The 25,852-nt window shown below is 41.1% G+C and overlaps 2 protein-coding genes across 3 annotated transcripts; one reads left to right on the top strand and one right to left on the bottom strand.

The window, feature by feature from the left end:
- Window positions 1–4,277: 4,277 nt before the first annotated feature.
- TRAPPC3L (trafficking protein particle complex subunit 3L) lies at window positions 4,278–25,852 on the bottom strand. The gene is made up of 5 exons (XM_074580904.1): window positions 25,568–25,852; window positions 22,723–22,820; window positions 19,627–19,726; window positions 6,421–6,606; window positions 4,278–5,420 (listed from the first exon to the last, which is right to left on the bottom strand). The coding sequence occupies exons 1-5, from the start codon at window positions 25,607–25,609 to the stop codon at window positions 5,301–5,303; spliced, it is 546 nt and encodes a 181-aa protein (XP_074437005.1). The 5' UTR covers window positions 25,610–25,852; the 3' UTR covers window positions 4,278–5,300.
- Window positions 6,979–12,654, top strand: CALHM5 (calcium homeostasis modulator family member 5). Of its 2 annotated transcripts, XM_074580903.1 has the most exons (3): window positions 7,207–7,345; window positions 7,478–7,898; window positions 10,808–12,646. In XM_074580903.1, exons 2-3 carry the CDS (start codon window positions 7,695–7,697, stop codon window positions 11,195–11,197), a joined length of 594 nt encoding a protein of 197 aa, XP_074437004.1. In that variant the 5' UTR covers window positions 7,207–7,345; window positions 7,478–7,694; the 3' UTR covers window positions 11,198–12,646. The 2 variants fall into 2 exon arrangements, with proteins under 2 accessions (XP_074437003.1, XP_074437004.1); XM_074580902.1 differs by having other exon boundaries at window positions 6,979–7,898; window positions 10,808–12,654.

The following is a 25,852-nucleotide window of genomic DNA, read 5'->3' as shown; positions in this document are numbered from 1 at the left end:
AAAAGCTGATAGTTGTAACCCTCAGCAGATTTGTTTTTAAATACACTTTATTACTTTTGCTGAAGTACATTTAAATAAATACATCAGTCGCTATGGGAGTTTTCATATGTTGTTCATTAAGAAGAGTTGCATGTGTAAAATAACAAGCACCCACAGCATCCACAAAGACATCTGCAGGTACTATTGTCAAACTGATGATGATCAGAGGGTTGGAGCACCTGTGCTATGAGGACAGGCTGAGAGAGTTGGGGATGTTCAGCCTGGAGAAGAGAAGGCTCCGGGGAGACCTTATAGCAGCCTTCCAGTACCTAAAGGGGGCCTACAGGAGAGATGGGGAGGGACTGTTTGCAAGGGCATGTAGTGATAGGATATGGGGTAATGGCTTCAAATTGAAGGAGCGTAGATTTTGATTGGATATTAGGAAGAAATTCTTCACCATGAGGGTGGTGAGGCACTGGAACAGGTTGTCCAGAGAAGTCGTGGCTGCCCCATCCCTGGCAGTGTTCAAGGCCAGGCTGGATGGGGCTTTGAGCAGCCTGGTCTAGTGGGAGGTGTCCCTGCCCATGGCAGGGGGGTTGGAACTAGATGATCTTTAAGGTCCCTTCCAACCCGAACCATTCTGTGATTCTATGATTCCATGATTCTATGAAATTATTACCCAACACCTTAAGGGCAGTTGGCAGCTGGAGTGCCAATACAAAACCTTCACACCTGGCAGTATCAAAGAGACAAAAAGGAATGGAAGTTCTGGTCAGAAATTCAGCTTAGTTTATTAGCTCTCACTTGAAAATGTATCTTTCAGTGGAGCTTAGAGCAAGCTCTAGACTGAAATGTTTACTTTCAGTCTTTTAGTTTCTCAAGGAAAGGACCGTACTTTTTAAAATCTGGGAAGCGAATAGCATTTTGGAGCTACCTGTGCATAACAAAGGAGTCCACTGGAATCCCTTCAGCTGCATATCAGTTTGAATAGGTGAGAAAAAAGATGCCAGCCCTTTTACCCCTACCTGCTCAGCAGCTCTAGGTAACAACAGTGAAACTAAAAACATCCGTGGTGGTGAATTTTTTTTAACACTGCCTGATCTTGATCACCTTTTGCAGCAGGCCACCATAATTAGCCCTACTGCTCATTTCCTGTAACTCTAGAGATCTTTAGTGGGAAAAAGTAGGCATTTGAATGCTGCAGGGAAAACACACCGACATTAAACAACCTGTTTATATTCAATTTATATTTTTCCTACTTTTTTTTTTCCTGAAAAATACGTAATTATTATGCTTTTTTAAAAAAATATATATTACATATGGGGTTTTGGCCTTGGCATCAGTACCTATATTACACGTGGATACCCTGCCAAATACACTATTTAACTTGATCCAGAATGGAGTCTAAGTGCGAATTAGCATGTCTTGAGGGGTTAGGCTTATGCATAACATGGCAGTGTAGGTGAAGCTTATATTAACAAATATTTATACCACAGCTACATCCTTAAAGACACTATAAATCTGCAATCCATATTAGCAAATAATAACATTCTTATCAAAGAACATCTAATTATAAAAAACAGAGAGACCAGTTTTGAGTAAAGAAAGGTAAAGTTCAGTTTTTCTTTGAAAAGCTTTTATTACAGAGCATTTTGGAGATGAGTCAGACTGTTTGGTCTGGGCTGTCCTTTCACTCTTCCCAGAAATCTCCTCTTTCTAGGCAGTAAACTCCAACTTGGAAACGATTCAGACAGACAGAGAGTTGTTTGTTACAGTCGTTCTCCAAGGAAGAAGGAAAGCAAAAGCCTATTCTAACTAGCTGAATATAATGAGCTTGGAAGCTTCATTCTTATTATATACTGAAAAATATCACACAGAAAGGGAAAATAAGATTTAATTCTCTATGTAGAAAAGAAATTTTAAAAGCATTTATTTTGTCACAGAGTCACTGACTTGCTCAGCGCTCTTTTCCTTCCAAGAAACTTGATGATAACAGAGTACCAAGTATCCAGTTTGTTACTTGTGCCTCCAGGAAGCACGGTTCAGTTACAAATATTCCATTTTACCTCTCATATTGCAGAGTTCATTTGTTCATTGACATCTAGAATTGACATTCCATCTACTCTGGAATGTTGCAAATGGGAAGGAAACAATGTCCTGGTACCGCTGCGATCAGTGTCAAAACGTTCCTTGACACAGCGGGGCCAGGCTTTACCTTAGAGATATAATAAAATACTTCAGGATGGACTGAAAGCCTCCAGGACCAAGCCATGCCTTATTTCATGTCCTGACAAGAAGCTGCAGTGAAAACACCCTCAGAATTCATGTTAATCCCCTCAGCTGCGTCTGCGTGGGCACATATTTATATATTGGGTTTGTATGCAGGCACGTTTGAATTTTGATTTTTTCCCCACCTTTATGTAACGCTCTTATCTTGTGTACGTAATTACATTTATAATGAAAGAAACTTCAAAGAGAAGCTTCAGCAAACTTGCAAGTTCCCCATTAGATACATTCAAGAGAAGGGCCTAAGCTAAAATGAAACACTGAGGAACACTTCTATGAATACACTACCAGCGAGACAAGCAAAAAATTGTATGTGCATCGGGTAGCTATTGTCAGCAACTAATGGTAACATAGTGTGGGTCACTGTTTTTTCTACTGTTTATTATTGTTTTTCTACCTAACATTTACTTACTCCATCTTTAGAATACAATGGACGAGGTGATCCTTCTTCCGTAGGAAGAAAATACGAAAAACACTAACAGGAAAACCAGTGTGCATTGAGCATGTCTGCCCAGCACAGAGCTGAGCCGCCAGGAGTGGTCGCTGCACCATCGGATGCACAAGCGGGATGCGACATGTGAGCGGAGGAACACCCAGTCCAGCCTGGCAGCCTCATGTCATTTTTCATCTGAAATCTGTGCTGCCTTGACTGGCTCAGGCGTTTCAGCTATACGTTCATTTGCATGGCGGAAGCTCATCCTTCAAAACTTACCGTGTCCACATAGAAATAAAGATTTCCTCCGACTGTTTATTCTGAAATACTGAAACCTAAAGAAACAGCTTTGATGTCCTACATGGAGAATCACTCCAAATGTTTGGCACTGCAGGAAGAGGAAGAAGCCTTGGTCACGCCAAAGCCAGTGTGGTAGGGCTGCAAAGGCCCCAGGATGACACTCATGGTCCTTGCTTTAAAAATATTGTAATATCCAGCCCTGACGCCTTTGCGATGTGGTGGCTGATGCTTTTTGGCTGGTGCAGACCTTGACAGAAAATGTTACCATAGGTGTGTGCGTGCACACGCGCCTGTGCGCAAGTCCAATGCAGCAAAGGTTTAAGTAAGAGAATTGTATCTCAAAAAAGGACAGCATAGGTTATTCACTGTCAAGATAATAATAAAAAGAGAATATTCAGCTGATAGGATGTTGCTGGAAAAAGGATAAATGGCCATTGCCTTGTAAAGAACCCTTGTGTGGTCAGCCAAAGTTGCCATATGTACATCTCAGCTGGGCATAACCAGCAAAAAATCCACCGAGGGTTCCTGCACAGGCAGTGCAATTAGGCAAATGCCATAAGACATTTCAGCCCTGATTAAAAAAAAACCCCAAAACCAAAAAGCTGGTTGTAACACGTTGTTACGTGTTGTAACTTGTTACCCATAGCAGATAACAGCATGCTGGACTGAGCCCAAGGCTGGGTAATGAATAGCTTAGTTTCTGTTCTGTACAAAATTGTTCTCTTAAAGCTCCATTACACTATGCCACCACTGTACGACATTGTTAAGACAAGGAGGGAAAGACATTGTTAAGACATTGTTAAGACAAGGGAGAAAGATTATTGTGAGGATTGTACAGATCTGGTGGGAATGAACCCCGCTGTCTCCAAGGCAAACGGTGGCCCCACTTAGCAGGATTAAGAGATAAAGAGACTGAGGGAAAAACGGGGGACAAGGGTACAAATCACAGCAATAAAATCAGAGTTAACTCTGGGCTTCACTGAACTGCATTGAGGGTTTGTGGTTTTGTTTAAAACAAGTGCTTTGGTAAGAAGAAGGTGCGCTGGCTTTGTGGATAGGGTACTGCGCTAGGAATTGGGTTTTGGTCCAACCCTGACCCAGATATCTTGCATTACACCAGACAACATTAAACTTCTCCTACAACTCAGGTTTCTGCAAGGCTGCTATTTCTCTATTTTCCAGTCATGTTCTGGTAACAAGTCCACTGCCAAGGGGAAGATGTTCAACAGATGGTGATGAAGGTCAGGTAAGAACAGACACAATGACCAGCAAACCAGTTGCGTGGTGATCTCTGAATTTTTATTCAAGTTTCCTTAGGTGAGTACAGGTCCACAGTGACTACACATTAAATACGCCATGCTTTGTTCAGTTTGGTTGTGAGATCAGTGCTCTTGAAGAGAAGGCTGACATGAAAAGGCCCATAGCTTGAAGCAACACAAGCATTGATGTGGTCATCAGGGTGTTGCAGCCTGACATACGCACAGGGCTGAACGGGCATGCCAGCAAAAATGCATTTGGGGCCTGATAGAGCCGTAACAAACCAAACCAGCTCCTGCCATCAATGAAGCCTCATCCCTCTCTGGCTTCAAAGGGTGCAGGATGTCCGGTGTGGAGGACAATGAATGGCAAACCATTACGCATCAAAACAGGCACCTACCTGACAGCAAGACACTGCTACAACAGCCACAGTGGATGAATTCATTATTCCTAACCACAAACAGCCGGGGAAATAAAGCACCTCTTAGCAAACATGCTTTGAAACATTGTCAACAAGCAAAATGGGAAAAAGTGATCACGTTTAACAGAAAACAGCTGACGTCCAAATGAATATTTTGCATCCAGCGTGCACTAAATACTGAGATGAAACTTTCATTGAGCTCCAGAGCATGGTTATGTCAGAAGGAAGGGCAGGCCATTTCGATCTTTTATAGTGATGCTGGAACAGGTTGCCCAGAGAGGTGGTAGATGCGCCATGGCAGGAAACATTCAAGGTCAGGTTGGACGGGGCTCTGAGCAACAAGAGCTAGCTGAAGATGTCCCTGCTCATTGCAGGGGTGTTGGACTAGATGACCTTTAAAGGTCCCTTCCAACACAAACCATTCTATGACTCCATATCTGTGTCATGATAATTAGCATTGCTCTCCCCCTTCTCTGCCCCTCCTGTTTGCTGCCCGGCTCTCTTCACCTTTCAAATGTGTGACTGGTGCAGCTGGCTCAGTGAAGCCATTTTTACCCTGCGTGTCTTCTTCAGAAACAAAAGGCGCAAAATATCCCTCAGCAAGGGTTTCTCCCAGTATTTCTTTCATTTATTTCTTTTGTGCTTTCTGTCTTCAGCCTTCCTTAAAAACGTAATTCCTATTTCTGTCACGGCATCGCCCTTCAGCCTGTCCTGGAGGAAGGTAACTTCTGCTGGTAAGTGAACCTAGAAAGAACCAAGTCTGATCAGTTAGGAAAAGAAATGCCCAGTTTTTCCCCCTCCTCCAGTATAACGAACTTTTTCTCTCTCTCTTACCACAAGGGGACCCCCTTTCTCAGGTTTCATAAGAAACAGATTTCTAAATTGTTTTAAAATATCTTTCCCAACTAAATTAATTAAAAGGAAGTTCATATACACTGGAATTTGTATAATACATTACCCCTCATTCCAGTGTTTTGCTTTCTTCTGAGAATCTAAATTGTGTCCTTGATGACTCTGTGATCACAAAATTTCCTGTTCACGTACTAATACTAATGATATAACACTTTTCTTAATTAGTCTTATATCAGATAGTATAATTCTGAGACTGGTGTACATATGTAATACTTGTATAGTTTTTGTTTTCTTGAAACATAAGATATATGACAAACTAGATACTGACAGAAACATAAAGCAGGCCAAAAGTTATCTTCCAGAAAACATCACAGAAGCTGTACAGCTCAGTGACTCTCAAATGATGTTTGCTTTTTTCTTTTGTAAAATTGTTTATTCTTTTGTAAAATTCTAAGATTTAAGAACAAAATTAGGAATGCCATCTGAAACACTTCTGATGCTTTAACATTATATTAATCCGCACTTTGTTCTCCCTTTCAGCAGGTGCTGCGGTAGCCTGATAATATTATCTTCATGTATTTGGAAAGAATCAGGGATGGCAAGCCCCATAGCTCTCCACATTACCTGTTAGCTGGCTCCCTGCTCCCACTGGCTTTTGCACCTGAGTCAGACACTGAAGAGCCAAGCGGGGACAGCGTGGAGGTGAGCCAACCCCGTGTGCTCCTCTGCCTCAGGAATCAGCCTGGCCCTCTTTTACTTAGATATAGACATTTAACTGGGAGAGAGATTAAACACTACTAAATTTCCTTCATTTATCTGAGCAAGTGGTTTTGCTTTCCTCTGGTTCTGCATATTAACAAAGAATGGAAAAAACAGATGTGCACTTCCTTACCATTTCCAAGGCACCTCGAATCACCCCACAGAGGAGGTTACAGTAGCAAAGTGATGCTCGTTCTGCTGGCAGCTCCTCCACAAAGTCCACTAGTGGGTTTTTGTCCAGGTTTAAGGAGAACTCATTTCCTGCGGCACTAGTACACCTCACACTAGCGGTGACCCCAAGGTACATCTTGAAAGCAACCTGCAAAAGGATGAAACTCATCTGCTTCGATCTGTTGTGTGCAAACCAGAGGGCAAACTTTAGGATGTAGCAACCCGTAGACCAGCTTTACCCCAGGAAAATAGGGGGAAGGAAGAGCCAGGCTGGAAATCAAACTAGATTTATCTCTTCTGCGATCAGCTTGAGCCAGAGACGCAAACCTGGAGCTACGTGATACTCCAGGGAAGTACAGCAGAAGGCTGCTTATTCCGTCTTTGATGTTCCTGCGCTTACAACCCCATAGAAAGTGGTTTTACTGTTACCACTCATCTGCTTCCAGTCACGTCACGCTCCCCTGGGTCCATTAGCATCTATATTGGGTCCTTCACTACATTGCCAGCAACTCTGATAATCACAGCTGAAGAACTCCTGCAACCGGCGAGTGTATGTTTTTACTCTGATCTCTATCTGCAGTCACAGAAAAACAACAACCCACCACGAATAAGACTGCCAAGGCGGCAAACCCATTTGATGACACAGAGCATTGCTTGCTTCCCTCCTACTCATGACTGTTACTGCAAATGTGCAACATCTGCTCTGCTGGCGGAGGGGTCCCCTGTGAGTGCGTTTCTTCCAGACAGTGACATCACGGCGTTATCTAGCCAGCGCGCAGGCAGGCAGGCTCGCTCCAGCCTCTGCCTCCTCTGGAGAGCCCTCCCCCGCCACACCGCTACGGACTGCTACGACCGAAGATAAAAGCGTCTTGCTTTTTACCTCCGTAGTGAGTATCAAACATGGATGGTTTCCAAACAATCCTGAAATTCTTTATGAACCAGAAAACGGCTATAGGTTACAGTTTTATGGCGCTGCTGACAATGGGAGGTGAACGTGTGTTTTCTCTTGTTGCTTTCAGATGCCCCTGCAGCAATGAAAACTTCAGGTACGGTTTGGTATTTCTCTTTTCCCCAGCTTTTGTTTTGCTAGTTATTGGATATTTCTTGAACAGGAAGACCTGGAAACTCTTTACAGGCTGCTGGGTGAATCCCAGAAAAATATTCCCCAGAGGGAATACCTGCCATTTCTTTTACGTCTTTGGACAAATCACTTTAAACGCTCTGGTGGCCCCAGTGATGTGGCTCTCTGTGGCTTTGCTCAACGGGACTTTTTACGAATGTGCCATGAGTGGCTTGAAAAATCCTTCCTACCTACAGGCAGTTTGCCACAGCAAATCTGCGAAGTGCTTCGAAGAACTACACAAGGTGGCCTGTGACAAGAGCTCCATGCCCTTTGCAGAGAGTGATGAACTGAAACGAACTCTACAAGCACAGTCCCAGGTGAGAAAAATAAATAAAGAGCATTATACAGTTGTTACTGCCACTGTGATTTATCTGTGGAAGATCTTGCTGACAGATGCTGTCAGATAAAACCATTGGTTTCACATAAACAAAGTTTTGGCATGATGCAGCGTTACAAAATACAACCAATCCATCTTTTAGTTCAGTTTGAGCTGTGCCATGCTTCCTGGGGGGTCCCACTGATGGCAGGATCAATAAGACTGGATAACTTATAGCTTTCTTCCTGAATGAATATTGCTCTAAAGAGAAAAAACTACTGGATTGTTTAAGAGGCTGAATTAACAGATGTCACCCCTTTAAAGGGGTCTGTCCTATTTAAAAATCCATACCACACTCTCCTATTTTATACCATCATGATACTGTAATAAAATCTTACATCACTAACAGTAGAAAAGTACTGGAAAATAAGATTTGTGACTGCTTATGTAATATGTTCCTGTTTGCGTTCTTCATCTTCATGATGCCAGATGAGAGCATGTTTTTGTCCTGCTTGAAGGAAGGAACACACACTGAAATAAAACAAGCAGAACATGCAAAGCTGAGACTGTATTACGTTTTACTATATTCATGTGATACAGTTCTGCTCGCTGCATTGTAAATAAATTCATAGACAAAAATCAAAACAGAGGAAAAAAAAAGAAAAAAAAAAAGGCTACAGAAAATGATGGGAAGATGATTGTCAGCAGGAAGGAAAAACATTCTGGGGAGCCAGCAAGTTTCTGTCAGACAATTGTATCCATATGGAACCATTTCCTCCCCAAAAGCCGGTTTTATTTTCAAGTCCTCATGCAAATAAAAGTGGAATGCAGACAGATCCTGCACTGCAGACAAAACAATTTGTTTGAGAGATTTAGAAGGAAACAACAAATAGTGTTTAAGACTAAGTTGTATGTATAGGAAATAGTGAAAGACCAGTGACTCGGTATATAGCATTAGACTACACGGGTTCATTCTCCAAGCTGCAAGAAAGTGAAAAGCTGCTAAAAAGAGCAGATTTGAATCCCCTGATAGAAATCATCAGTCAGTACAAAGTGACTGGAGAAATAAAAGAAAGTGAAGCTATTCTTCCATACCAGTCCCTAAGAATAATTGTTTGTCAAGCTTCTCTGTTTCACATACTTCCCTGAGGAAACTTTCTGTATTCCCTCAGCTAAATATAGCTTTTTATTGGCAGTTATTTTTTTAACATCAGTGCAAGAGTTCACATGAGAAAGGTTGCAGTTCTCCATATCATCACCATTAAACCATGGAAAATCAGTTCCAGTTCATATGGGTCTCTGAAGCCTAGAAGATTTGTTCCACGCTGGAATTTGTTCCACTGTTTGAAAACAAGTCATTTCTTTTGCAAATGCTACACATTGCAATAGAGTAGGTGGGTAAAACTATTGGCTAGGCCAGTGGCATTAGGCATGAAAAAACTGTGTTCATCCCCCTGCTCTCCTTAAAGAACATCCCACAATAACAATTTCAAGCACATTTTTCCACCTTCTGCCCCTGCTCTAATCCTGGAAGTAGCTCTTTCCTTTAATATGCTCCTAACAGAATTTTGTCAAGCTCTGAAGTTCCTACAAAAAAAGCTGAATGATGCCAGAAAAGCATATTTCAGCAAAAACAAAGTTCTCTGAAAATACAGCAACTATTTCTAATCATTGTGTAGATGAACTGGACTCTGTTTCAGTGCCAACACAGACCTGCCAATGCACATGCTATTTCTTCTCTCTCATGCCTTCTCCTCCCAGCATCCTCACAGGACTGGGCAAGAAGATAATTTTAAACCAGTTTTGGCATAAAAATGATTTTCCATTACAAGGGGCTGATTAATCAAAGTCAAAAAATGTTCACAAGAATAGCTTAGATTTCAGTGAACCTCCTGATAAAAGAATTTGGGGAAAACTTTTTAAATTTTAAACTATCTTTTATATTCTTGTTAGCTAATTAACGCTAAAACAGTTCTAGTTGTCGTTTGGTTTTGGTTTTTTTTTTAATTAAAAAGAAGTCTGAAAACAGCACATTTAAAAATGGTCACAGTTTAAAAGGTTGATTGATCTGTGACAAAAGTTACTTCCCTTTTTTGCTTTTGTAGTTTGTCACAATTCATAATTGTGTCTTAATCCTAATTTTTACTGGGTGATTTTATGTAACGCTTTCAGGAGAGAGAAAACCATTTACCGTCTAGTGATTGTGATATTTGATTCTCCCTATGCACTTTTCCCTTTGTGTGATAGAATTCCGTGAGCAATTCCAATACACTATGTGCCAGATGGTTATAGTTTTGCAATAAACTCTCATCAACATCCTCTCCAAATTACCCAGACGCTACTCCTGCTCTCAGGCCCTCTCTGTTTTCCATATAGCACTGTTTAGCCATAATATTATTTGATCGGTCATTTAGGCCTTTGATTGATCACGCAGACCTCGTAGATTTTTCTTCATACACAGTCTTGTAGTTGAGGTCTGATTCGAGTTCACCTGTCCCTGAAGCTGAATTGCCGTTGCGCTGGACGTGTCTCTTCAGCTGTTGTTATCCGAGTTCCCTTTGTTATAAAACCAAAGGGCAGCCAGACTCTAGTATAAGGCAACTTTTCTTGAGAGTTTTACCGTAAAAAATCAACCAGCTTTTGCCTTCCCGAGAACGAGAGGTCAAAACGAGCGTCCTGAGAAGCCTCAATCCTGAGGTCTTCTGCTTCCCTTTGGTCCCGACATGGAACCCCATTAACACTAATGCCAGGCACCAAATGCAAACTGGGATGAGACGCCCACTAAAGGGCGCCAAAAGGAGCTGCAGTCCCTCTGTACACAGTGTGGTTGTTCCGTCAGACACTCTTGATTTAAGTAGCATTTTCACTTGGGCCTTTTTAACCTGAAACGTATTTCTTCTGATTTCCCAGATTCTAGGCTGGTGTGTGATAGTTACCACAGCTCTTCTCTCCCTGCTGACCACTTGCTGTGCCAGCTGCCAGTCGAAAGTCAGCCACCTCCAGCTGATGTTCTGGAGGGTGTACATGGAGAAGGAGAAGGAGCAACTGGAGCAGATTTTCCAGCTATACGCCACCAAGCTGAGCGAGCGAAACCTGAAGTGCTTTTTTGAGAACAAGGAACCGGAAGCGATTCCCCTGCCAACTTTTCAGGCATGGGAAGATGCTTCCCAGCTCTACTCTTTCAGCAGTAGCAAACAGCATTATAGCACAATTCACAGGCTAGTTGAAGAAGGCCAGAAAAAAATCAATGAGGAAAGAGAGACAATGCTGGACTTTGTAGACAAAAGGGAAATACCGTAGACAAAAGGGAAATACCATAGACAAATATATTTTCAGCTTTTTTATATCTTGCTTATATAGCATACTTCTAGCTGGTTTCATCTCTATGTTTTTTCACAATGGCCTCTTTCTTCTTCATCATGTTCCCTCCCAGTTACAAACTTGCTCCAAAAGGATGGAATTAAATTATTTCCCTACATCAGTGAAAAGGCTGCAGTCCTCCATGGCACTCAGGGTTCACGCTCTGCTAATGTCACTGGCTCCGGATCAAGCGCTGACAGCAAAATGTGACTAATGACTTCTACAAGAGGATTTTAGCAATATCCTATATAAAAGGTGCTATAGTATGCTCATCCTATGTAAATCAAGAGACTATCATGAAGTAACACCATTTGAAAGGTGTGATTATAATACTAGGAGATGTGTGTGACTTTCTGACAGCCCACAGAAAGTAAAGGTTTTGCTTCCAGGTCATTTCCAGTCTGTAGGTACAGCATTTTCAGGCACCAGTGGTCACTCAAGGCATCTCCTGTTGCACCTAGAACGCCACGGATGGTCACAGTGATCACCCCTGGTCTTCTAGTCCCTGAGACATTTGCCTGTGACATGGGGCAGCAAACTCCATTGATAGTGAGATGCCAGGCAATTCTTTACACAAATCTTACAGCTGACATGTAGGGTACCAAGAACTTGAAATTACCAAATGGTTCAGCAGTTTTGTGTTTTTGTTAAAAAGATAACCTGCTGTTTTGAAACATAATCAGTTGTCGTTAGTGCTTTGCTACAATAATGAAAATGCATCACTGATATTTTGCCTCCGTAGAGTAATCGGTATTACCTTCACCCCTGAGAATTTCCGTGTGCATGGGTATAAAGCTCCTGTTTTGAGTGGGTTTTGGGCACTGGGTGCAGTCTGCAGAGCTGCGTAATATTGTTTGTACTGTGCCTGCAGCCAGTGTACGACAGAAGGCCTGGATGGAAATCCCACACTTTAAGACTAGAAAATATTTTTGCAGCAGGCTGATTTTCATTTTTCTGAATATCTTAGGAAACTTAATATCTGGAGCAAGAGGAACTGGCAGGTGAGGCAACTGCACAATCAGTGCTTCTGAGAAATGCATTTCACCCCAGAGCCCTACGCTTTACCTCACCCACTTGGAATTCACCACGTGGCTCTCACACAGGGTGTCCAGAGTCTTTGCAAGTACTGCATAAAAGGAGAACAAAGTTTCTGCCAAGTTTCTTTCCCTGGGGTGACTGGGCAGACTTTTATGCAGCATTTTACTGCCAGTCTCCATAAATCTGCAAATAATCATAATTTTGCTCTGCTCGAATCAGGCTCTTACCAACAAACCAGGGTACTCTACCCAACTTTCCCATACTCACTGTGCTTCTGCAGCCGAAAAAAACTATCTGTGTTTACAGACCATTACTCTTTTAAAAATAAAATCCAAAAGCTAATTCCACTGTCTGCTTGGAATTTTCTCTGTGTGTTTTGAAGAACTTGTGGTCTTTGAGCAAATGTTTTAAAGTCTTATCCCAGCTGATCCATTTTGCAGCAGACTTAGAACATGTTATAAGCCTAAATGCACCTGCTGCAGCTGAAAGCACAGAGGCAACACTGCTAAAATGAAAGTCACAACAGCAGACATGTCTGACACCACGTCTGGCATATATGCATTTTCCTCCCCGGGCTCCTCTCCTGGCATAGCAACTATCTAATTCCAGGGTACATGTCCCTTCCCATTTCTCTGCTTTTCTCTTTATGAGAGATGCCCCAACATCTACTGCCCAGCCCCATCTCTCCTCCTCCCTACACGCAAGGGGAGAGGAGACACCACCTAACAGGACGTCCCCGCTGCCTCGGCCAAACTTCCCTTCCCAAAGTCATCTTTCCACCTCCTTTTTCACCAGTATCACAGAAAACCACAGCAAGTAGGGATGCAAAGAGGAACACACTAAGAAGGTTAATGAGGTGATCAAGGAATATAGGAAACAAACAGGTTGATGTAAAGATGAGGTCTCCACTGTGATATAAGAGCTGGGACACAGAGACAAAAGCATAGTTGACAGCAGGATAGGTGGGAGAACAGAGGGATCCCACTTTGGGGTTTTGGCACCCTCTTCTTCCTCAGGAGAAAGCTCAAAGTTCTGCACCTGAGTAGCCAGGACCATCTGAAATAGGAGCGTTTCCCAGCCCAGCGTTCCCCTTTATCATGAAGGGGCAAATCCAAGGTGCGTTCTCCTCTCCTCATCCTTACCCTGCTTCATGCTCACAGGTAACTCATGTTGAGAGTGTCTCCACCTCCAAGAGCAGCTGCTGAACGCTTAGTGCTGCAATGTGTGCCTGGTAGGAGCCTAAGTCTCTCACTGATCTTCGTTCCCAGGGTTGTGTTACTCTGACTGTGTTGTCTTACCAAAGTGCCTGTGACTTAATGCAACTGCCATGTGGACGCTGGAATATTTCTATAAAACTAGACAAAAATAAACCCCTGTTTGACCCTATGTTTTCAACTGGAATCTGGTTTTGGCAAATTTAACCCTGTGCCTCAAACAGCTACCACAAAAGCTGTTTTGTATCAACATTGTCCCTGAACCGTTGAGCAGCTACCATGGCAGCTCAGAAGGAGGCAAAGACACTATCATAGTCAACACTATACAAAAAAAAATTGGAAAAAAAAACAAACAGCAGAATCAACATTTTCTCTTGGAAAATTTAGATTTTGCACTAACTCTGATGGTCCATCAAAATATGAGTGCACAAATAAAACAGGAAACTTCTGTTCAATTCTCTGTGCTTTGTCCCTCAGTTTACGATTCCATCTCTGTGAGAGCTCCATTTTCTCATTTAAATTCTCTTAACTCTTCTGCTACGCATCTGCTGCTCCGTCAAACTTCAAGTCTTTGTTACAAGAACAAAAACTATTTAACAGTGCTAGGCCCTCATATGCTTTCAATTTAGTTTCAGCTGTACTTTGCATTACAGTATGATGAATTTGTCCAAATTCTATTGTTAAAATTTCCTGTGTAAGAGAGAACTTGAATGTAAACCATGCAAGAACAGTAGCTGGTTTGCAATGGAGCACCAAATTAAGGCAAAATTGAAAAGCTATAAAGTGAAAATTGTAAAAAAGTCTCAGCAGAAAAAATAATTTAAGTACATAGATAAGTAATTCAATGAATAGATATAAACATTTTTTTAAAAAAAACAGGCTATGAATGGATAGAAATTCCTTTAAAACTACCATACACAGCTTCTCAGAGGGTAAAACAAAGGTCTTTTCAATCTTTCTTTGTGACTCCAAAAGACAGGCAAGTAAAATGAATGAGCAGTTTTGAAAGTTGCATCCGTAAATCTCTCATTTCTATCTATATATTGCTGTCAAACAAGAAATCTATGTGGTCAGAATTAAAAAAGTACCACTGCCCTTTTTCAAAGTCTCAACCAACATCCCATCTTTCTCAAGCAGCAAGAATAGAATTCATTAACAGTTTGATGGTGCTCAAATGCAGCCTAGAATTACTGAAATATTTAGGAGGCCACTAACTTGTCAGTCCCTTTAGATAATGCTGGGGAGTCTTCGCTACAACATTGTATGCGTAACTAACGTTGCAAAGTAAGTGATAAGACAGGCTGCTAAAAAAATTGAAACCATAATTTCAGATGACATAACAACGGGATTAATGAAGGACCAGAATTAATCTGCTTAGAAGGGGAAAGGCAGACAAAATAACATTTTTGTTAGCATACTTTTCATTCTTAGTACTTTTCCAGTCACTGTTTGGGAAGAGCGAGATGCTTTAAAGGTCTTGCCATCTGTTGCTGATTCCACATACTCACAAACTTTTCTTTACCCTTTAAAGTGCAGCACTTCATTTTTCAGTTTACCGTCTACCACTTAGCACAGCAACCTGCTGCATGCATTTCCCTCTCACTGTTAAGATCTGAAAAGCAACATTTACCAGCTTCATAAATTCTGCCAGCTTCTGCCAGACTTTCAAACTGGGCATATGTCAATACATAGGGACCTCGTAAGGCAGGACTTCCCATGGGAAGGGGAGTCACATCTCTCGTCCTACAAGTCTGAGCTTGGGGATGACATGGTTGGATTACTCCAGTCCTGGTAGTCCCCAAGGGCCTCTCTACAAGCAGCTGCAGAGACGTACATTTGCTGCATTCATGGGGTACTGAGCTTCCACAATAAAGCTGACGTCTCCAGCTGTTTTTCAGCAAAGGCACAGCACATCCTTAGGCACACACACACAGCACACACGTCCTCAGGCACAGCACTGTATTATCACAGCTATGGAGCCTCAGAGCCAGCACCAACTCACTGCAGACCAGAGGGTACAGCCCAGCTGCAGCATACGCAGAGACCTTCTGGGGCATGGTGACATTGTGCTAGAGAAGATAACATTGTTAAAGGATTAGATCTAAAACCAGCAGCAGTTGTTTATTTTTTGTATCTCTTTTGATCAGATCAATGATGTCAACATCTTGTGAGGAGGAACTGAAGTAAAAACTTGATTTTGTAGGATTAGAAGGACATGGACCTGTTGGACCAAGTCCAGAGGAGGGCCACGAAGATGATCAGAGGGGTGGAGCACCACTCCTGTCAAGACAGGCTGAGAGAGCTGGGGTTGTTCAGCCTGGAGAAGAGAAGGCTCCGGGGAGACCTTATAGCGGCCTTCCAGTACCTAAAGGGGGCCTACAGTAGAGATGGGGAGGGAATTTTTACAAGGGCATGCAGTGATAGGATGACGGGTAATGGCTTCAAACTGGAAGAGGATAGATTTAGATTAGATACCAGGAAGAAATTTTTCACTATGAGGGTGGTGAGGCACTGGAACAGGTTGCCCAGAGAAGTTGTGGATGCTCCATCCCTGGAAGTGTTCAAGGCCAGGCTGGATGGGGCTTTGAGCAGCCTGGTCTAGTGGGAGGTGTCCCTGCCCATGGCAGGGGGGTTGGAACTAGATGGTCTTTAATGTCCCTTCCAACCCGAACCATTCTATGATTCTATGATTATAGAACAAAATCACCATCCTCATCTCGAAAGTAATCCTCAGTTACACTCAGATCCAAATTCTGAATCCAGCCTTGGACATTAATTCTTCAACTGAGCTTTGTTCTTAATACCATTCCTCAATTGGTTTCCATTTTCTTATCCCAATTTTCCAGTGAGCAGAAAGCTTACTTTTACATGGCCTGTTTTATCTTTTTTTATCCAGTCCCGAGTATAACCACATAAAGTCACAGCACCAACACGAGAAGTCAGTGAGCACCATGGGAACTCGGTGTAGGAGGACTCACTTTGACTCATCATCAAAATCTGTTGGCCCTTCTCCAGTCCAGTATAAGCTAGCAGTCAACCCCAGGCTTTGTAGTCTGAACCAGTGGTTGAAGATTTAAGCCCTCAGTCACTGCCTTAGGTGCACCTTTCCTCTGGTGTTTCTTTCTTAATATGGCAAGCTGGCTTTGTACTCCTCATTTTATGTTTTTTCCTTTGCTTCATCTCTTTCCATTTCCACAGGGAGCACCTACAGCCTGATATTGCAGACGACTTCTTTGCTTTCCAAAGGTCTGTAGGATAACAGCTATGTGTGCAGGATGTTGAACTACATGAACTACTTAATTGCCTTAACTTTAACTTTTACCTGGCTTTACTCTATGTGCTCACACTCAAGCAGATTTCTACATCAGAAGAGTTACTGCAGTTAAGTATTTAAGCACTTTCTCCTGGCTGGGAACACTACTGCTGAAAATTTTAAGAGATCATGTAAACAGCTGTGTAATTCTGTACCGGTAACTTTAAGAGCATATTTGCAGTTACATGCTGGGTCGTTTTACATATGTTTTGTTGGTATGTGCCTCAGACAAATGTGCTTGAAGTCTATTTAAAAATGTTTTGCCAAAGAAATGTGAGAATGCTTTCCGTATCACATTTTGCCTGAGAAAGGTTATACTCCTACTACAGAACTCTTTTAGTGTGCTAAAAATAGTCTTTTCAAGAGACTGTGTACTTTAAAGTTTGTTCCAATCTTTCCAAGTAATTTTATTTCTCTCAGTAAGTCTCTTTTGAAGTACAACCTGCAGAGAAACAGTGTCTTTTTCCTTACTTTGATGGTTAATTTCTCACTGTATTTTGCTGTTGAATCCCCTGTACTTAAGAATGATGTACTAAAGAACTGTACTAAAGCACTTGTAAATAAGGGAATCGTGAGGAATAAGACACAGAAAACTAGATATTTGGCATATACATGAAATCCAGAGAAAAAAAAGTACAAATACCGCCTGAAGAAGAGCACAGAAGTGATCAAAAATGCGATTTTGCAGCCTGGTATCATTCTTTTAACAAGACAGTGTATTTTAATACAGTTATTGAAATGATGCTTTTCTCATGGTTTTCATTCAGCTGCCCTCACCGTCTCTAATGGATCCTCTACATGAGCTCAGCTCCTTCAAAGGAGGAGCTTTGTTATACATCATCCTGATTTGAGACTCCAAAATACACTTCACCTCAGGAAGAAAATTAGTTTCCACTCTTTTATGAGCTAATGGGATCTGTCTGGCTTTTAGTAATGTCACCTGCCTCTGCTTTAAACTTTGGCAGATGGAGGGGTGTGTGTGTGTTGTGCACATGTGCACTTTATAGTCCTACCAGCAACAGCAAATGTGAAGAGGTCCCTTCTCTATTTCTGCGGCAGCCATCCGTTCCTCTATGACAAGCATTTTGCGATGATAACGTAACTTCTGTCCCTCCATTTCAGTCACATGTAACGTAGGTAATTCTGACATGGTTAATGTGAGCAGGATCACACATCACCTGATAACACCCACTTACACTTTGAACTAAGATACTCCTGTACAACCAGCGTATACGGGTGCCTCAGTTCACTGTAGAGAGAGCCTGCTGTTTCCCAGTTCTGCAGTCAGAGGTTAAACATAATGCTCACATTTAGCTGATGATGCTGGTAATTCTCAAGCAATCAAAAAGTATGCCAGGCATATTTTTGTCTCCTAAAACGGGCCAATGGAAATGAATCCCAGTTCAATTAACTGATGCTCTGATCTCTCTTCTTAAAACAAACAACTACCTAGCAAACAGCTCTTTGGTATGCGTGGGTAATTTTTGCCATTGGGAAAGGCAAGGCATAGCTTCACTGGCAAAACTTCACAGCTGAAAATCATAAAGGATAAAAGGGACCATTCACCATGACCTCAGCATGTATTAGTCTGAGCTAACTCAGTATCTATGAACTACCACCTCTTTTACAGTGACTCAGCAGTCTAAAGGGGCTGGACATCCTACGGATTTCTCTTTGAGCTTCCCCAGGAAAACTGACTTGCCCACGGGGGCAAAAATACATCTTTAGTGTATTGCCTCTAAATTTCCTCCTAGATCTTTCTTGTCTGACAATAGTGTGAAAGACTACTCAATAAAAGGGAAGTTTCCATCGAAGAAGGCAAAAGTACCCACTCTGATTTTATCTTTTTGATTTTATTATTAGATTTGTGGGTAGTCAGGAAAATGTTCCTCTCATTTTCCTTTTTTATAGTTCTTCTCTACTACCACTGAGTCTTCCTTTTGCAGAAAATCATGCACCTTATTCCTAATATTACCATTTTAAGGCTAAAATCCATGTAAGATAATTATGGAGATGCTGAGGAGATTCAGATGGCAGGAGTAAGAACACCAAAATTTAAGATCTGTATGAGATGGTTAAGGTTTATGCTCCTAGAAGAAGAAAAAAGTGAGGGAATATATGATTTGAAGTTTGTTTAAACTGGATCATTTTCTGTTGTTTGCTGCAATCTCTGGCAAGAGTAGAAGAAATCAGCTTAAGCTGCAGCAAACAAAAAGAAATTTTTTAATTCTTCTAATGGCAAAACGCCTCATAGTAGGAGTAGAAGAATTTTAATTTCAGTTTAGCAACTAACTTTAAGGTCAGTTTAGGTCAGGGATTGGCAGCCTCTCACAGGTGGTATCCCATTTTGTTTTCTCTGTCCTCAACTCAGATATAAACCTAATACCCACGTGAACCGATTCTGTGGTTCTGACAACACTTTGTGTTAAACTTACCACTGTGGGTTTATCAAGACCATCTGCAAAATTCTTATCTCACTAAACAACACATTTTTTGTGTTCTGTTGAATGTTGATTTTTTTCACAGCCTGATGTAGCACTATGCAACAGAGGTAGAAACTGATGTCTCCTCTCAAGGCCAACCTCTGTGAGCTACTGGTTGATATGAGGTTGTAGATAAGGAACAGGCTGTATTTCACCCAATGGAAGCATGGGTGTGATTGTGGAGATGAGTGGTTTTTGATAAGACGATCATGATACAGCAGAAAACATAGGTAACTGTTTTGGAGCAAAGTGATAGAGAAGGAGGGAAAAGCTAAGACCACTGAAACTGATGAAGGTCTAGACAATGTAAATCTTATTTACCTGTGCAATCATATCTGCAGTTTCAGAATAACTGCGGCACTTTTTCACAGCTGAACGAGCTAAAAAATCATCAATCAGCCTTACGCCAATTCCGTATCCCCTAAGGAGAAAACAAAGAAAGTTAACATTCAAAATGGGGAACCTCTTTCCACCTACCATCTCTCTAACCTGTCTCTTGTGCTTTCTCAGCAAAACAATTAGGGGTTCCTAAAGGAATGGCTTTGTGGACAACATATTTTGCTGGTCTAGATTCTTCTTTCTACCACATTTTGCAGCACAGTGGGATTGCTCTTCATGTAGTCATTTAAGGAATCATACTCCTTTAAGCATGATACTCCTGGCAAGAATGATAGAAATGTTGTTTATATACACATTGTCCATACATACATTTATATCTACATATATGAATAAATATTATATGTTAGATGTATGAGTATAATATATAGATAATATACAAATAATACACCTGATTAATACTGCTTTGGTACTGAAAATAGGATAGGATAACATAGCACAGGATTTTCTCCATTCCCCTGTGATCCCAAGTTCATCTCACACTGTCCAAGCCAAGAACAAATCAACTGCCCTTTCAGGTCACCGCATTCATCTCTGGGCTGGTATGGAGTTCAACAAATCCTGGGCACCCTCATTGCTGTGTTCAGGTGCCAGGAAAACCCTGGAAATGGACTCACACCTGATCTCTTTCATTTTACCCTCTTATCTCTCCACCTCATTTTTTGCTCTTCCTCCACAATTCCCTCTTAGTCTTTTTTCTAACGTGTTATTTCCCTTCATCTACTAGTTGGAGAAAGAATTCAAAAGCTGCTAGTTAATATACAGTTTCAGTACACCACCACCTTCATTTTGTATTTAAAAAATGACAATTTCAGAGAAAAGAAATAAAAAAGGATAGAAGTTAATGGAATTTTTTATAAAACACGTTAACAAAGGTCAGTAACTACACAGTGTGCAAAATGGGCATGCCTCCCAGCACTTTTTAAAAAAGGGAAAGAGATTGACACAAATGTTATGAAAGAACGTGAACTCAACTGAGAAATATTTTTAGGGAATTTTTCCTTTCCATTTATGTGGATGTTGGCAATCTCTGCCTGTTTGTCAGAGGCCCTACACCCTCAGTGACGCAGCCTGAACTCGATGGAGTTTCTTACTGATTTTGTACCACTTCTTTGACAAGAAGCCAAAAAGTGATCTGATGTCTAATGTGATGACAAGATCAAAAAGTGGTTTTGGCAGCATGAAGTTATATGTCATGCATCAGAAAACAATGAAATATTTATTTATTGCCTAAGTGTCAATACCAATAATGCTGGTAAATATGTCATCAGCAGTTAGCAAGGTATTTAATGGTGATGTACAAGACTACTTAGAACCTTTTCAACTTTTATGCCTTAGATTTGCAAAGTCAAAAGAATAATAAATTGACAAGCAGTTATTTGGTAATTGTACCGTGAAAAATACCCTTCTCACTATGGATTATATATGTACATACATATAGTGAGAGAGCTAAGAATACTGTCCCCAACTGTCACAGGTCTGCAAATCTATAAGGTTTCTTCCTCAAGCTGGGCTGTTTTCATCTTCACAGAAGTAAAGATGGCCATATTGCTTTAATGAAACCTGCCATTATTTTAGCAAGTCTTTATCAAGACAAAAAAAGATTTTATAGAAACAGCTATAATAATAGAAACAGAAGGAGCAAGATACATCTCCACATCTTCCAAAACTACCCTTTCGTAATTTCTACCACAGCATCATAAAGAAGCCTGTGTATTTTTGAAATGTATGATTTTCATCAGAGCAGAGAGACAGATGAATAGAAAATAAATATTTGAAGGATGTCGTCCCTTCTTAGTTTGTGAATTAAATACTTTTCTTTTTTCCAATCAATATTTTTTACTCACTTCCATCAATAGCTATCAAACTATACCTTGTTTGCAAACTTTCAGATTAATAGTAAAGTGGTCAGGTATTCTGTCCACTGTGATTATTGTAAATCCATCTTGCAGGTCCCTTTTTGCCTGAAAATACAAGCCTTACTCCTCTTAATCTTCTTGCTAACCAGCTCAAAAGTTGTTTCTTGCTGATCTTCTGTGATACCGTTATTTTTACTGTGATAATGCCTAGGAATCTAAGTCAGGATGACAGGGTCCTATAAATATAGGATCTTCATTTTCCAGAGAGGATATCCATGTAAAAATCAGTTCCTCATTGACCATTCGTACTATTTCGCTCATTGCTGCATAGCCTTTTAAAGGTAAGAGGCCCATCTGCCCCTAACCCAGGGAGGGGGGAAGAGAGCCACCCCACGGGGGACAACTCAGGGCACCCAAGTCAGGCACCTGAAATACACCCTCGGAGAAGGAGACCGACTACAAAAGGAGGCTGCCTATTGACTGGGTCACCTCAGCCAAATCCCTACAACCTGGAATTGTGACTACTCCTTAGCTGTCCAAGTCACAAAACCACGCGTAGCTAGATGAGGGGAAGCCACAGGAAGGCCACAATGGCAGGGAACACAGAAAAGCATGTTAACTAGAAAATACCCGTGAGAAACAAAAGGCTTGTATAGTCTGAAATAACATGGGTATGAAGAAAGAGTGGTCAGACACTGGAATAGGCTGCCCAGGGAGGTGGTGGAGTCACCTTCCCTGGATGTGTTTAAGACTCGTTTAGATGTGGTGTTAAGGGATATGGTGTAAGGGAGAGCTTTGATTCTAAATAGAAGAGGAGAGTTAACATGGAAGTTGAAATTGAAATTGAATACATGGATATAGGAGATGAAATTTAGAAGTTTCTATTATTCATTAGCATAAGAAAGCATCAAAAAGGAACAAGTGTAAGCTATCAAAACAATCCTGACAAGTTTTCTTCTGAGAATTCAAAAACTAATTGTTGATCTTAATTCACAAATTAGCATTATTTCTGTTGACAGAATATTGAACCTTATCCCCATTATCTCTGTAATCCTAGACAGAATACTGGAGCTCGTAAGATAACAGACATAAAGCTGAAAGGTAACATATAGGTGGACAAACAGCATTACCGATAAAGTTGAACATTTAAAGCAGTACTTACATTCTGTCTAAGCAGATGTTGACGTCTTCATCTTTTTCATAGTCCTTGCACAGCTGGGCAACCAAAGCCCCATACGTAAGTACAAAAAGTTCTCTGCTCTGTCAAAAAAGGTGGAAATTGAAAATGAAGCAAACTAGGATTAAACTTTTCCACGCTTTTGAGCTACTACTCTATTAAAAGCAAGCAAAACTAACATTTACATTAATAAAGAAACTTTTTGTCCATGGATGTGTAATCACTGTAATGCACAATTCAAGTGTGACCTGATCATCACTTGAATGATCTTCCTTGTACAAGGATCTTCCTTGTCATAAATACCATTTCTTGGGATACAGCTACTTTCGTCAGGTGCATTCCTGCGTCCTATAACCTCATATATGTATGTTGGATCGATAAATGCTGTCAAATGCCACCCATGATTAGTGAAAAGCATTTATTTGCAGGGAGACTAATAGAGGCAATGAGATATTAGTCCTTTTACAATAGGAACAACAGTATATACACTGAAATTCCAGTTCCTTCACAAAGTTATGGTTGATTTGATTCAGATCATCAGCTGCTTTCCCCCCAAAATAAAAAGTAGATAAAAAAATAGCTCAGAATAATGAAAAAATACTATAATTCAGCAGAAGTGTGAAAAATAATAACAAGCAGAGTAGAAAAGAATCAGTCCCATTGACATTTCCCCTTCTTAATCAGACTTTACAAGTAACTTGAATCACTGCCAATACTAGCTCTCCAAATGCCCGGACAATCTCACTGTGACATTATTTCTGTATCTTAATGCAGAAAACGTGGTTGGTATGGCTCCACTGCATGAACAAGGTGAAGGAGATGGGTGAGGACCACAGCCGCCTGCCCAGGGAGCATGGAGAGCAACTGAAGAGGTCAAAGGTGTATCCCTGCACAGATCTGTCTCAAGCACCAGTCTGGGATCTTTAGCCGTGCACCAACCTGGAGGAAAGTTTTCTTCCCTCCCTGCCCTGCCAGATCACGTCCATGGCACTGCAGAACTGGATGTATTTAGCAGGAGTAGCAGCTGGCCTTTAGGGGAGCGAATAGGTTGACTCTCACTAAACATGTTGGACAGGAATTAATTAAAGGAAGCGCTACAGGCCTGTGGCACATAGGCAGACTAGAGGTGCTTTTTTTTTATAGCCTGTGAAAAAATAATAGTAAATGCCAATGAAAACGATAGAAGAAATCACACAAGGAAAGGAAGAATGGCTTAATGGAAAGACCTCTTCCTGCTCCCATTGCATCAAAAGCTTGGAGTTTAATCAATGTTCCCATTTTAACAAGGCACTGTTCAAAATCTTAAGGAGTATGGAACCATTTTCTAAACTCACCTTGGTGATAACTCCTGTTTACAATAATATTGCATACTGCCAAATTCTCATTAACAAGCTTTTAATGGACTAAATGGATGTCATACAGGTTCTGTATTATTCTAGTCTCAGCAAAAAGTCTGTGTTGTAATAAGACAAATACCTTAGAGAAACTTAAGCATACTGTATCAACATAATTGTATTTATCAGCCATTCTTGCAATCCACTTGAGTATTTTTTTCATAAACTTATGTATATTAACTTTAATTATAACTTTAATACTATATTGTCTACTTCTTTTTCAGCGGACACCTCTGTCCCCTTTTCAGAAATTGACACAACATTGTCTTTTTGTTACTAGCAACTTCCTCTCTCTTCAGTTTGTTATATGTATGTATACGTGTACATGTGTCATAATTTTTAGATGCAAACATATTCTCTTCAAGACACAATATTATTATTGGGTTTTTAAACCACTGTGGCACTTTGGTTGTTTGGACTTGTAGTAAAATATTCCTAAACAGTTAGAAATTTTCAACCACAGACAAACGTTCTGAGGAAACTTGCTATCTGAATTTTTCATATTTAGACACACCACTGCCAGAGAACAAGAAGGAGAATTACTGGTGCCTTTAACGGCAGAAAATACTGCTTTCTGTGACTGTGCAGTTTAAGAAGACCTCTTGGGGAAATCTTGCATGCAGCGTATTTAAAACAGCTCCTGGAACTTTAGGAGAATATTAACATGAAGTGTAGAAAAAGAAGGAAGTTTTGGTCTATATGGTCTATATAACTTGTACTTGATAGAATTCTGTGCTATGGGACCAATGGTCAAAGCCACCATTCAAAGACAAACGTTACAGTTTTACCATTGTTTCCCCATGAATCACATTTTGGCCTTAAAGCCGGACGTGGAGATCCTGTGATGGTACACTCCCTGTGCATAGAAAAAATGCAACACTAGAAGGATGAAGAAGGACCCCTGCTCATGCAACATAACCCCCAAAAGAAGAGGTGGTCTGCTATGCAGGAGGCACGCAGCGAGTACCAGGTGTGCTGCGGTCCCAGATGAACCATCTCTTCTTGTAATTGTTCATGGGGTAGAGATGTGGCCCCTGCAGCTTCTTTTCTCCAAAAGAGAGATTTGGCCTCAAGGATTCACGTTGAGGGCAGGACTGTCTGAAAATCATTTCATGCCATAGGCAAGGTAGCTGGAGTGATATGAAGGCCCCTAAGCAAATCTCAGTATTACTGCTCAGAGGTGAATAGACTCCAAGTCCTATGGATAGGCTTTTTTATGTCACTGCTTAAGAGCTGTCAGTTTGTTGGCTGACAAGGGGTCCCACTGTAGCCATAAATGCTGCCAGCATCTCTGTTCTTATACTGGCAGACTCATCCCCATCCTTTCAGTAATTTCAGGCTATTCAGAAATACGACTGTATAAAACACATCAGTGCAATAATAGCTTATTCTTAGTCCATGCACAATTTTAATCGCACATTATAAAAATGTCTTACTATTTTGTGGTTCTCCTGCTTTCTTGCTGGTGGCCGAGACATGTTGCTTGTGTAACACCTGATGAACTTGATTGCCAGTTTATGTCTTTTCTTCCTCAAGCAGCATAGTTTTCTCTCAATCACTGTGTTTCCTCTTTCCCTTCTCTAAAGTTTTCTCCTTTCTGCTCTTCTGCCTTTTGCATGAGACGTGTTTACTGCAATCATCTGTAACGCCGATGATGCTCCTCCTATTCTCTACGTGTACTGAGCCCTTTGGGAGGAATTTGACTGGCAACAGATCTGCCC

This window comes from Larus michahellis, chromosome 3, assembly GCF_964199755.1.
Source record: "Larus michahellis chromosome 3, bLarMic1.1, whole genome shotgun sequence".
Taxonomy (NCBI): domain Eukaryota; kingdom Metazoa; phylum Chordata; class Aves; order Charadriiformes; family Laridae; genus Larus; species Larus michahellis.
Note: the sequence above shows the minus strand (reverse complement) of the source record. Positions and strands in the feature narration are given on the sequence as shown.

Excerpts from the sequence above, each read along its gene's own strand:
- TRAPPC3L (XM_074580904.1), bottom strand. The coding sequence starts at position 25,609 with ATGTCTCGGCCACCAGCAAGAAAGCAGGAGAACCACAAAATA. Across the intron at positions 22,821-25,567 it reads AGCAGGAGAACCACAAAATA|AGCAGAGAACTTTTTGTACT; the intron begins GTAAGACATTTT and ends CTTTTTTGACAG. Across the intron at positions 19,727-22,722 it reads AACATCTGCTTAGACAGAAT|GGGATACGGAATTGGCGTAA; the intron begins GTAAGTACTGCT and ends TTTTCTCCTTAG.
- CALHM5 (XM_074580902.1), top strand. The coding sequence starts at position 7,359 with ATGGATGGTTTCCAAACAATCCTGAAATTCTTTATGAACCAGAAAACG. Across the intron at positions 7,899-10,807 it reads CTCTACAAGCACAGTCCCAG|ATTCTAGGCTGGTGTGTGAT; the intron begins GTGAGAAAAATA and ends CTGATTTCCCAG.